General features: G+C 39.6%; 1 protein-coding gene across 1 annotated transcript in view; it reads right to left on the bottom strand.

The window, feature by feature from the left end:
• Positions 1-13,223, bottom strand: part of PALMD (palmdelphin) — a 51,534-nt gene that overhangs the window by 15,063 nt on the left and 23,248 nt on the right. Inside the window, exon 3 of the mRNA XM_004775193.3 lies at positions 11,812-11,936. Within this exon, the coding sequence (XP_004775250.1) occupies positions 11,812-11,936 (125 nt within the window). The remainder of the gene's footprint in view (positions 1-11,811; positions 11,937-13,223) is intronic.

Genomic DNA, 13,223 nt, shown 5'->3' with positions numbered 1-13,223 from the left:
TAGACAGGCAATTGGCCTGGAGGCTTACAGGTGGCTTGTTGCAGCGCAGAATTTGAAATCAAATCTCCACCGACAGTCTGAGCTTTTAACAACTTTCTAATTAACCACTATGGGAACACAACTTTAAAAAGTGGATTCCTGTGAACTTAGACGCAATATTCATTTTGCAAAGCAGTGTCAAAGGATTTCTTGTTTCCTTTCATAATAAAGAGAGAGAAGATTGACATTCAAGTGTTGACTCATCACATATAAAGATAATATTTCTGTCCTGGCCTTCATTAGGGTCACTGTGTTATACTAGGAATTTTTCTGCTTAGTGGACAGCCAGAACAGGATTAAAGTCAAGACTTTGTCTCCTTCCTTCTTCCTTCCTTCCCTCATTCCTTCCTTCCTTCTCTATCCTTTCTTTTCTTTTCTTTTTTGGCTGCTTGAGTTTGGATTTTGGTAGACGTTCTTAGAACAGTCTCTTCCAGAGTCTGAGGTTTCACTCAGCTCTGGTACTTTATAGAGAGCCTTTCTTTTTTCGAGAACAAAACTATTGTTCAGAGTCATAGGTCTTAAATAAAAGCTGGTTGGTGTAATTTGATCATAAAGCTGCAGTTTGAAGGTAATCACTGATGCTATGCTTGAAATTAAGTTTATGACTGGCTTTAGCCAGATACTTTGAAAGGACTGATGACCTGTTTGCCTCTTGGGGGCCCATGCTGTCTTATGAAAAGCAAGCACTGCACCCAAAGAGCACCCCATGATCACTTCTCTGGGATGGTGTGAATCAGCAGGACTTCATCCAGGTTGTGCTACCTCTGTCATACCTCTGAAACCAGTTGATGGACGTGCTAGCAACACCTCACCAGCCCCACCCCAAGCTAGACAAAGAAGGACCCAGTTTCTTTTGGGACTCACAGGCTCTCAGAACGTGTTTGCTTCCAGCAGATGTTGAATGCCTCCTGGAGTGGTGAGCAGTTGTAATCTTTGACTCCTCCCTTGGGTGCAGATTCTCTTTCCTTTCTTTCCCACAGAATCTTGGGAGAACAGGAGGTGGCTGGTGGCTTACCTACATTTGTGATTATTTTGTGGGAAGGTCTACTTTTTTGTTTTCACTTCTACCCATGGAAACAAGAAAGTGAACCCAAAGTTAACCAAAGCTAACACACTTGGCTTACTTCCTCAGCCCAACCAAGTTCCGGTTTTCTTATTTAGTGAATCTTATTTAGTGAAACATAATTTCTTATTTATTGAGTTCACAAAAGGTTGTCTTTGAGAGGGGAAGGGAATCATGTTTATAAGCCCCTAGCACAGGGTGCGACGTGGAAGAATTAGCTGGTAATGTAGTAGTTAGCCTTTTCTCTTCCTAATCTGCTAGGGAGAGGAGGACCATCTAGGACAACTCCAATAAAGAAAATCTACCAGGTCCATTTGGATATTTGATCTTCAACTTTAATATCAATGATTTTGGAGCAAGTGTGGGTTTACTATAGCTTCAGGGACACACCCGTCTTTAAAAATACAGTTCTAGACAGAAAACCAACATAACACTCCAGCATTATTAGAATTTTCATAATATTTATGGAGATGGTGTCTATTTAACAAATGTTATCTATTTTATAAATGAGATAATAGGTCAGTCTGTTTTGACAACCTGCTAATTCCCCCTCACCCCAATCCATTTCTCCTGTTCTTTGTAGTAATAGAAGACCTTGAGTTTTATGTATTTCCCTAGGTATCCTGCCATTTCCCGGTCTCTTTTTCATTTAAATGGTGCCATGTGACTAAATTCTGGCTAATAGGATATTAGCAGAAGTGACCTCTGCAATTTTCAGGTCATACCTTTAAAATAGAACTGTTTGCCCTGCATTTATACTCTCCTTCCTACAATGGAATGTGAACATGGCGATGGTGAGCTGTCTTTGGCCATCCAATCGTGGGCATTGTTTGGAAGCAAAACAAGGGGACAGAAAGAAACAGGGTCTCTCTATCATTTATCATCTCATAGGACATTACTTCTCCTCTTCCCTTGCTAAAATTATTATGGATTGTGAGAGAAATGAACTTTTTAGTCTTGTTTAAGCCATTGCTTTTAATGAATCTTTTACAGCATCAAAACCAGTATACTAAATATTGCATTGCCTTATGGGGATGAATCTTTGAGTCACCACTTGGATGAGATTTTTCCATATTTTTTCTTTGATTTGCAAAATTACTCATTAGTACCTTGCATTTCTGGTAGTTAGCCAGTAAAAATAGAAAAATAAATCAGCTTTGTGCAAAGCGGTTAAGGAATTTATAAGTTTCTAGATGATCTATCAAATCTGACATGGTTTATATGGACTATAGCTAGTTATTATTGAATGGCTAAGGTTTATAACAAAAAAAGAAAGATCTTTTTATTTACTTTTTAACCAAAACTCAGTTAAATTTATAGCATTGGAATCGTGACAAGATACTACTGAGTATATGTAGACGATGACTTTAACCCGGTAATCTTAAAGGAACATTTTTTTTTTGATTTTTATTTATTTATTGACACAGAGAGATCACAAATAGGCAGAGATACAGGCAGAGAGAGAGAAGGGGAAGCAGGCTCCCTGCTGAGCAGAGAGCCTGATGCGGGACTTGATCCTAGGACCCTGAGATCATGACCTGAGCCAAAGGCAGAGGCTTAACCCACTGAGCCACGCAGATGCCCTAACCCAGTAATCTTGATTGCACTGTGTTGGTCATATGTAATGGACAAATAAGTGATTACTAATGGATCAGAGGTTAAAGATATTTTATCTTGATAGATAGTTTGCTTCATAGAATTATCAAACTATATTTTCTCATAAAATTGAGAACATGTAGTCTAGTAGAAGGTGTGCTTCTTTGTTTTATTTTTAAAAACTAGAGGTCTGTTAAATTTCATTGAACATTTAACACACTGTTTAAAAGCACTTACTACATGTCAGGCACGTTTTATTCACCAAACTGAAATAAAAGTATATCAAAAAAGATGAAGAATACTTCTCTGCACAGGCATAGGACAAGAATTTGCCTTTGCCAAAGGGCATGGGTCTAATAAGGAAGAGCTAACCCACCAGTGCAAACAATCACATGCTATGGGTAAGCATGCCAGAGAATTAAAGGGCATTTGGCGTACGACACCCAGCATGCCCTGAGCCAGATCTGTTGCCTCTAATCCCAAGCATTTAAGAACAGGAGGAGCACTACAACACAGCAACTTCAAGATAACAAGAGGCAGAGAGCTAGCCCAGCAGTGACACTGAAAAAGTATCAGTCTGCTCTGGTAATTGGGAAGAGAGCAGATGTTTAGAAAAGCTGAATAATTTATAGTTACATGCGAGCAGCTTTTGCATGGGTGAATCTCATCTCCTAATATAACTTGGCAAATATTAATAATTATCTCATGGGCAGATGATACTGATTTGAAACTGCCATGTAGGCAGGTAATGTTAGAAGATAATAATTCAGTAGAAAAGCAAACCCTCTTAATCAGAATCATATTTTGTAAATTAAGGGTTTCATTTGCCACGAAAAATAAGAAACCAAACTGGTTTTCAGAGAATCAGCCACTTTCATGTGCAGATTACAAACATAATTTTCAAATTAATGCAAATAAATGCATGCTCTGGAGGTTGGTGTGGTATGGCAGATTGGTTAGTTATGGGCTTCTTGAATGTTCTGGTAGGACAGAAACCGGATGTGTGGCTTTTAATTAGAGCCTGGAAAGAGCCTTGTTGTACATGAGAAACACTTAATAAGAGTTAAATAATTTGAATGATAATGATTCAAATTGACCTCTCCATAGGTGTCATGAGTTTCCCAAGTGACCTTTAAATACTGTTATCACCAGGTCATGGCAAGTTAGCTGCAAATAGGCTTATTCATGATTTGGGGAATCTTTCTTCTTTAAAAAAAAAAAAGTTGTAGGAGAAAATATTTTTAGTGAATAAACCACTTGTAACCATATTATGAAATGACAAAACATATCCAATGATGTATACAGCCGCTGACTCTCTCTACTCAGAAATAATGACTGGCTTTGTGCCTGCCAACCCTTAGCCTTTGCCTCCCACAGTATTGTAGAGCAGCCACGAATAATCGTTTCTGCTTTGCTTTTAGTATGAATTGTTCATATTTGATACCAAGAACAGAACTCTATTATTTGAAGACCAATAAATATAATTTCCAACCTTAATATAACATAGAATAACCAACAATGATCAGTTTGCCTGGGGTGGTCTGAATGGACTAAATGACACTTGCTTCGTGGTAGACAAAAGATGCTTTCCAAGGGGCGTGGTGTGGAAGCTTTCTGAGCTGATAAATTTAGCCAAGGGGCTGCAGCTGGGGTGGGGGACACTCTTGGGCCATGGGAGGGCTACACCCTTTGGTAGCACGTTATACAAAAGGCTCTCTGCTTTTGAACATTCCTTATGACCATGACCTGAAGTATGGATCACTGAAACCAACTGCCCTCCCACTTTCTTCTTTGTTCATTTACTCCTTTCTTCCTTCTTGACTCATGTCAACACGGCCAAAGTTTTATGACATCCATACTAATGGTTTTAAATTTGTGTTTCGAGGACTGAATGTTGTTTTGAATGCAATAATCAATGTAAAATACTTTGAAAAGTTCAAAGATCTAAAGAGAGGTAAATGTAAATAATAGTTGCTTTGATGCACTTAGGATTCTCAATCTCCTCTGGAAGATAAAGATGGGTTCAAAGTGAGGGCTTCTCTATAGATGTTTATTGAACTGAATAGAGAACAAGCAGAGTGAGTCATGATGGAATGATCTACAGTCAGAAAGATCTATGTGTGACTCATGGCTTGACTGTTACCAGGTTTACAGCTTTCTGTGGTTTAGTGTCCTTATATGTGACATAACGCCAATCAGACTTCCCCCAGAGAATTGTCACTCTCAGAAAATTCTTAGGACATAATATGTGCTTCGTAAAGGGCAGCTGTTATTATTGAACTTCAGTGGAGTGGTATTATTCTAATCTACATTTTGGCCTACCACAGTGGGAGAGTATTTATTCTATGTGAATTTAACCCTTATTGCTACTAACCTATGAATGAGACTGGCAGATGTGAACAACGGAGAAGTCTAGAAGGCGGGGAATAAGGAAATAAAAGAGCATATGAAAGAGGGGAAGGGTGACAAAGTGAAGTGATGGTGAGCTATCAACAGTGACCTCAAAAACCAGAAGTATGACTGTCATGTAATTTTGCCCTTGACTCAAGATAGTTGGGTCTTATTCTTTATTTTTTAAAGATTTTCAAGGCTTTCCTTTTTAGTTGCTTAGTGTTTAAGTCATTGTGTAGTCTTTTTTTTTTTTTTAAAGATTTTATTTATTTATTTGACAGATAGATCACAAGTAGGCAGAGAGGCAGGCAGAGAGAGAGAGGAGGAAGCAGGCTCCCCGCTGAGCAGAGAGCCCGACATGGGGCTTGATCCCAGGACCCTGGGACCATGACCTGAGCTGAAAGCAGAGGCTTTAACCCACTGAGCCACCCAGGTGCCCCCACTGTGTAGTCTTTAGCTGGTCCCTTTCATAGTTGGTATTTTAAAGTCTGGCCATCCATTTAGCCAACCGTCCATCCATCCATCCATCCATCCATCCATCATGCATATTTTTCCATTAATTATTAAATATGTAGTGACAGGTATTCCCTACTATGTACTAGGCTTTCTCTGGTGGGGGTTGGGGATAGATGTCTTCCTTTTTATTTATTTATTTATTTATGCTGGAAATTTGATTTATTTTGCTCTTTTTGTAAAATTTAAAAATCTCCTGAATTAAAAATTATCAGAATATCTGGGAAATTAAAAACAACAACAGATGAACTCTCGCAAGCCTGATAAACCAATTAGTCAAATATGGAGAGTGAAAAACATGCTTGGAATGATTTTGACTCATGTAATTGCTTCAGAATCATTTCTTAAGTGTTTCTAAGCAACAGCAAATTTAAGAAGAAGAAACAAATGCTAGGTCCTCTTTCTCTCTCTCTCTCTTTTCCTCCTTTCCCTTTCTCTTCTCTCTCGCATTGTCACAGAAGAGCAGACTGTGTCCCTCTCTCTCACAATGTGACGTTAGCTTCGGCTGGCTGGGTCAGAGCAAGAAGGCAGAAACATTTAGAATGTGATTATTTTTCATGCAGCCTTCCTCGCTTTGTTGGATGAACCATCAGTTTCATTAAGGTACAGCTGGCCTTCACAGGTAGATCTGAGCATCAGGTAGGGGTGCAATACGGATAGAAATCACGAGATGAACTTTGATAAATTATAACCAGCAACAAAGTCATTTAACCTTTATTTTTCTACATCAGGCCTTTGGGATCCATTTTGAAATCGAATCTTGCCTGCACTTTTTTGAGTTAACTGGGTAGATTATTGTTTTATATGATAGTGAGCAGAATGCATTTCCTAATACTGCATCTCCATTTGTGGAGGAATTTCCCTTAACTTATGTGGGGGTGGTGGTAGCTGCAGTTATGGCCTGTGCCTCAGATTTTCTCATGGCAAAGAGTCACAGAGAAATCCACTCCTTCATGCAACTTACTGTTAGCACCATATGGGCAGGCATTTCCTAACCATTTGGAGACAAATGAAAGCTCATTAAAGGAAAGTGGAGGGTCAGAAGGGTACTTTGGACTATGAAAAAAAAAATCCTTACTAGAGAACATTAATCATAAGTAGATAATCCTTCTCAAAGGGGAGGCAGTGCGTTTGCCTCATTCTCCTTGGCAGTTAACCTTTTGCATTTTATGCTTATGGCACTTCTGTCAGGCGCTCTTTGTGCTCCAATTAAAGTCAGAGGTCTTTGGACACAGTTCAAAAAGTAGCAAGTGTCTGGAGGGCAGCGTGATGTAAGGCATTTTGGCAGAGGGAGTCACGGAGAGCAGTTGGGCAGCTGTATAGGAAAGAGGAATCTAGAATGTGAATGACATGGCTCCTTTGGATACTTCTGAGGGTGCTCGGAGTGGTGGGCGGGGGGGGGGGACGGTAATTTTGGGTGTAGGCTATTGGATGGAGGAAAGCAACAGATGTGACAGAAGAGGATTTTTAAGCCGGCCAATGAATGTGTGCACATGCTGTCTGGACGGAGAAGTCAGTGTTGAATTTGCACCTGTGCCTATAATCAAGAAGTAAATGGTTCACTGGTCACAGCAAGAACAGGGCTCATTTGGGAGGCAGATTGAAACTCTATTTAAGCAAAGTGATTCAGAAGGAGATGTTCAATACCATTTTCCTCCTGGGAACATTTCTTCCTAAGGCGTTAATCAGGGCAACAGGCAAAATACTCACTAATATTGTTCCAAAGCTAAGAATGTGTCTCTGAGACAAAAACCATGGAAACCTACTTATTTTCTGAAATGTTGCCTCTCTGAAAGAAAAGATGAGAGGATGAATAATCAGACATGCTTTACTTAAAGGTTGGGTGTGAGTCAGGGGAACTTTGGGTGTGCTCAATATAGCAGGGTCATCTGAATGTCTGTATGAAATGATGCATGCAGGAGAGTGAAATCATAGCATGGATTGGAAATGAAAAGTGCTGTAAAAGGGTGGTAGCATTTACAGGATTGAACTAATGTGAAATTTGTCTGCAGGATCTGGGACATAACTTATTTTTATAATGAAGACTTAATTAAATTTTAAATCCTGGGTCTTAATTTTTTAGTTACATGAGTCAAGACAAGTTAGGATCTACAAAAGTCATCTTTCTCACTTATTGAATGTTACCTACCTCATAAGGTGGTTGTGAGGAGTCAAAGAACTAATCCCTATGAAGTGCTTAACGCAGTGCCTGGTCTATAACTACACACTCTGTAAAAATTAACTGCTGCTGTTAGCATTTCAGTCTTCAAGCCGTAAAGAAAACCCATCAATTATGCCTGAATGGGAGGAATCCTTGTGGGGCGGGGATCTCAGTTTACTCAAAGAAAAAGATTCTTTGTACTGACATAAAGAAATAGAGATCTTGGTCAAAAGATAAACACCCCCGTCCTACTTTTAATTATTTTGACTCCTAAAAAGGAATAGGATCTAATATTTTTTGAACATCTACCATATGTCAGGCACTCCGGAAGCTGCTTGACTCACAGTGTCCTGTGAAGTCGCTCTCATGGTCCCACTATTATTAACAAGGAAACTAAGGCCCAAAGAGATGAAGAACGTTTCCAGGCTTCTATACCTTATGGATGGCAGAACAGGGATTTGAAAGCCAAAGGCCACGCTCTTCCAGTTCATCTCACAAGACCGTGTAAGTAGTAGGGGAATGAAATCTCCAGAGGCTGACTGGCCCTGCTACAGACTCTGAGGTAATAGCAACGTTTCTATTTTGATGTTCCCATTAAAATCTTATCCTCTGGCTGAGAGGCCTGGCAGATGGCAAATGTCACCCTTGAGCAGTCACCCAAGTCAAGTGATAAACCACATTCAGGCTTTGGGCTGCTTTCCCTGCTCGGGGAAGGAGGATGGTTCAGCGCCCCGGTCTGTCCGTCGACTGGGTTGTTTCTTGGAGCTCACAGGAAAATGTACTTTATTTACCTGCTAAGAAAAGCTCCTGAGGCTCTGTGGGCAGTTGTTTTGGGGAAAGAATAACTTTAACAACATGCACCTGATAGTTTAGCAGCTTTAGAAAGATCTGAGAAGAAAATGTTCAGTTACAGATAAAGCGGCTTTGGCACCGTGATTTCTCTAATGCTGGGCGGCTGCGGAGGCTGCGTGATACAGACAAGGCACAGATACTTTGTGTCTCCCCCTGTTGCTTCAGAACATTCTGTTCCCTGCCCATTGTCAACCAGACAAACATGCCATCATGGGTCACAGCGATGCATATTCTTTACTAACTCTTTGCAAATACGGCTTTTTAGGACCATTCCTTAAACAAAGCAATTTGCTATGGGGTGTTAGGGGTTTTAGCATTTTGAGAATACTTCTTTAGTTCTATAGTGGGAGAACACAGAGCCTGACTTGCTTTGAGGCCCAAGTTTACCCTTTAATGACTCTGTGACCTTCCTTAATCCCCTTATCCTCTCTGAGTCTGTTTCGACCTCTCTGCCATGGAGCCATCACTGCTTTCTTTCTGGGATTGCTGTGAGAATTCAATGATGTAATGTAAGTCAAGTGCTTTGCAAATTGCACGAGGCCATTTAAAAATGAACCATTTGTGTTATTATTATTTATGTTTGGGGCTTAACATCGTCTGGTATTAATAAAGGATCCCCTGATGGTTAATGACCCCCTGGAGATCTAAAACAAGGTTGCAGTGAAGCCACAGGAATGAAAAGCCAGGCATAGGGAATCCAGTCAATAATAGCGTAATAGCATTGTATGGTTGACCAATGTTGACTATACTTATCATAGTGAGCAGCGTGTATCATACAGGATTGTTGAATCACGATGCTGTACACTTGGAACTAATATAATAACATATTCAACTATATTTAAATTAAAACAAAAAATAAAAAAAAGTAAAGTCTAATAAGTCATAATGAGATGCCAGAAATTGGGTAGAGTATAGATATAGAACCGGTAATTTAATACAGACATCAGCGCAACATGGAAGAAGGTCCAGAGGGTGGTAGGAGCTGTTTGGAGAAAGGAGAACCGAGGGACTGAACATGCTTTAAAGACACAGAAGAGGGGTGCCTGGGTGGCTCAGTGGCTTAAGCCTCTGCCTTCGGCTCAGGTCATGATCTCAGAGTCCTAGGATCGAGTCCCGAGTGGGGCTCTCTGCTCAGTGGAGAGCCTGCTACCCCGTCTCTCTCTGCCTGCCTCTCTGCCTACTTGTGATCTCTCTCTCTCTGTGTCAAATAAGTAAATAAAATCTTTAAAAAAAAATAAAGACACAGAAGAGATAATAGCTTCTCAGATCACAGTGTGTGGTCTGGAATGCTGTGAGCGGTCACTTTATTGACAGCATCGGGAAGTCACATGAACTAGTTTCCGATCCAGCATGTCCTAATTGTGTGGATACTTCAACCTCTGGGCAAAAAGGGACGATGATGACACTTTGTCCCAGGGCTATGAAGATTGAATGATGATATATGTAAAGTACCTGACAGGTAATATGGCGGGTAAATATGGTTTCTCTACTTCCTGCTCCTCCCCCTCCTTTTTTTTTTTTTTGGTCGGATAAAAACTCTAACTAGGCATTCAGAGCATTCAGGCAAGGTCTGAAAGCAATCAGGAGAACCCTAGTAAATTGTCTGGGATTACTTGCAATGCCACCCAAACTTCTTTATGAAGTCTGAGTCTATGTCGCCACTTCAATTACCAAGTGCAGAGAAAAGTCGTAGGTGTTCAGTAGGAGCAAAGACTCTTAACCAGGGGGCTCTGAAGGGAAGCATGAAGGTGTTTGCAAAGTGCAGGGTGTGCAGGGATTAAGTTCAGAAGTCCTTCAGAGATAAGGGTTCCGTGTTGGTGGTGAGAAAGGAATCATCAGTTGAGCCAGAGTTTGGTTAGAAGCTCTTGCTAAGGGATGCCTTACGAGGATCAAGTTTTCCAAACTGGAGAGTTGATATATTGAGTTATTTTTTGAGTATTTGTTATCTGCTTTTCAGAAACATTTCTCTTTAAGCAAGCAACTGAGGGTTCATGAATGTGAACATTTCAATGATTACAACATAACTTTTTAAGAATTGTTAATTTAAAAAACATCTCAAAAAGAACACATAATCAGTGATGTTAGCTCTTAGATATACGAGTGTATGAAATGAGGCAAGTAAAATGAGAATCAGTTTAAAAAGGAAACTTTTCTCCGTGTTGTCAATTTGAGACCTAATGTGATCTGTCTATGGAGTGTGGTGAGGATGGACAGAATGTGGTCGTCAATCCACGGGATATTTTCAACTTCCAGGTCTTTCTTTCTTATAGTTCTCACTAAAGAGAACAAATTTGCAGTGACTGAGATTTTGAAAGCTACCTATGTTTCAAAGATCCATAGGCTTTAAATTATTGTCATTATTATACCACAAGAAATCCCATCTTTTTTCCACGCACAGGTTAGAAAATGATTGTGACATTTCCCACATCTCTTTCTTCCATGCTATCTGTATTTTGCGGTAATACTAATAACCCCATCTTCTATTCCAGTGTTTCAATGGTTTTTTTCACGCCCATCACCTCATTTTAAGCCAAGGCAATTTTAAAACTTTCCTTGTTATGTTGCAAGTTGCTGACTCTGGACTGATTTTGTGTGATGGGCAAGGAAGGACATCGAGAAGTGAGGTCCACACCTGTGACCAAATGATTAGGGAAGTAGAAGAGAGAAAATGCTAGTGATGTGTTCCTACAGTGTCTTCTCTTCCAAAGTATGGTTGTGACTGGGGGCAGCTGGGGAGAGGGGTGACGGAGGAACAGTATAAACACACCCATTGAGTTGTCACCTGTCGAGAGTGGGGGTTGGGGCTGTGAACAAGGACTGGTTTTTGATCACCTGTTATATGCCAGGTAAGTGCCAGTAGCTTAGCCACAATATGTAAAATACATATATTTTTCATTTGCTCAACAACTGTAAAAGATAGATATTGCTACTACCATTTCATAGATGAGGAGATAGGCTTGGAGAACTTTGGGTAAGTCACTAATATGTATTTAAAAAATAAATATTGTGTTGCTATGCATAGGGGATATTTATAGTAAAATTTCTATTGCCTTTGGTGTTGTATTGCCTTGGTCTTTATTAAAAATCCAGATGGAAGATCTGATTATGTCTCTAAAAATAAGAATGGCTCTTATACATGCAACATGGGCAAAGCCAAAATAAAAAAAGTTGTGGAGTAGCCCAGTGAGGGCCGTACCTGAGGATACTTTGTTCTAGAACCTGGATCTGGTGCTGGTCTCGTTGATTTTGTTTCTTCATCTCTTCCTGTTCTTTTCCGGTGCTGACTCCATCTAGAAGCCATTTCTCCCTTAAGGCTTTTTTCTGATATCAGGAAACATAAAGATGTTCTTATATCAGTCAGTAGTTTCCACAATCTCTGGCTGCTTTGAAATCTCATGAATTTTAATAGTGGACAGAGTAAAGAGAAATTATTTTTTCTCACTGTCTTGCCTGAATAAATCTGGTGTCTTCCTTCACTGCACCCTTTGTGACCCCCTTCCAAAGACAGTTTTATGTGTCTAAATCCCATTTTTCTTTTAAGTTCCAGTTCAGGTCCCTCCATCTCTGTGAAAATCTCTGGTCTCCCCCGCCCCATACCTTCCACAGCCCCATCCTCGCCCTCAGAGAACTCTCTTTCCTCAGAATCAGGCTGCACTGTGTATAGACACTCTGTCTTGCAGTTGTACAGGGACCTTATCATGTGATATCTATTATTTGTTTGGTTAATGTTGGTACATCTTGTGTCTTTGAAGTAAAATGTTCCTTGAAGCCATTTTTTTATTCATCTCAATGACAGTGTATGGCGAATGCTCCAAAAAATTTGGGGGGGGGGGATTATTTCAAATGGTGGGTGAAACAAGAAATTGCTATTGTATCTTAAACTAATTCAATGTTGGTCTTAAGTGGTGTGGTCAGCATTTATGACCTTGCCTATCCAATACCCGTCTTTCTTCTGAGAAGCTACCTGGTTCCAGCTACCTAAGCTTCACCTAAATGACTTGTTCCAATAACATGATGCAGAAATTCACTGATCTGTCTAAATACAGGTGAGTTAAATTTTTGTCAACTTTAACAAAACAAAATTTATGTTTTATTACATGGAAAAAAAGTCCCCTTGAATTTGCATGAAAGAATTACAATGCTGGACCTTGAACCTAAGAAGACTTAAAGCAAATGAGAAACATATAAATTTTGGAGGGAACTTAGCTAGCATCCCATCCATGTCTTACATAGGAACTGTTAGACACTATTTCCAAAGAGTTTGAGTTTTTTCTTTTCTTCCTGGAGAAAACTGTTCTCCCTATATAATCTACCTGTGTAAATTATTTGTTCAAAAATTACTTTTTTGGGATTCACTGTATCTAAAGTGGTGAGGAGAGAATAATGGGAACTTTGTATTTCCTGAGAATTCTTTCTCTGATGCATGATTAAAGTGAGAGTGAGTAAAGAGAACTTTTTTTAGAATGGTGCTGGGGTTAATACTACTAGCATATAAATCCTTTGAATTTTAAACAAAATTCAAATAATGTTGACTGTGCTAGGTAATTACCAGATGATGGCTATTTTAAGTAAGGCAATGGTTTTCAAACCAATTAGAAACATTACATT

Source organism: Mustela putorius, unplaced genomic scaffold (genome assembly GCF_011764305.1).
Source record: "Mustela putorius furo isolate JIRA1106 unplaced genomic scaffold, ASM1176430v1.1 tig00003853_pilon_pilon_pilon, whole genome shotgun sequence".
NCBI classification, from domain to species: domain Eukaryota; kingdom Metazoa; phylum Chordata; class Mammalia; order Carnivora; family Mustelidae; genus Mustela; species Mustela putorius.
Note: the sequence above shows the minus strand (reverse complement) of the source record. Positions and strands in the feature narration are given on the sequence as shown.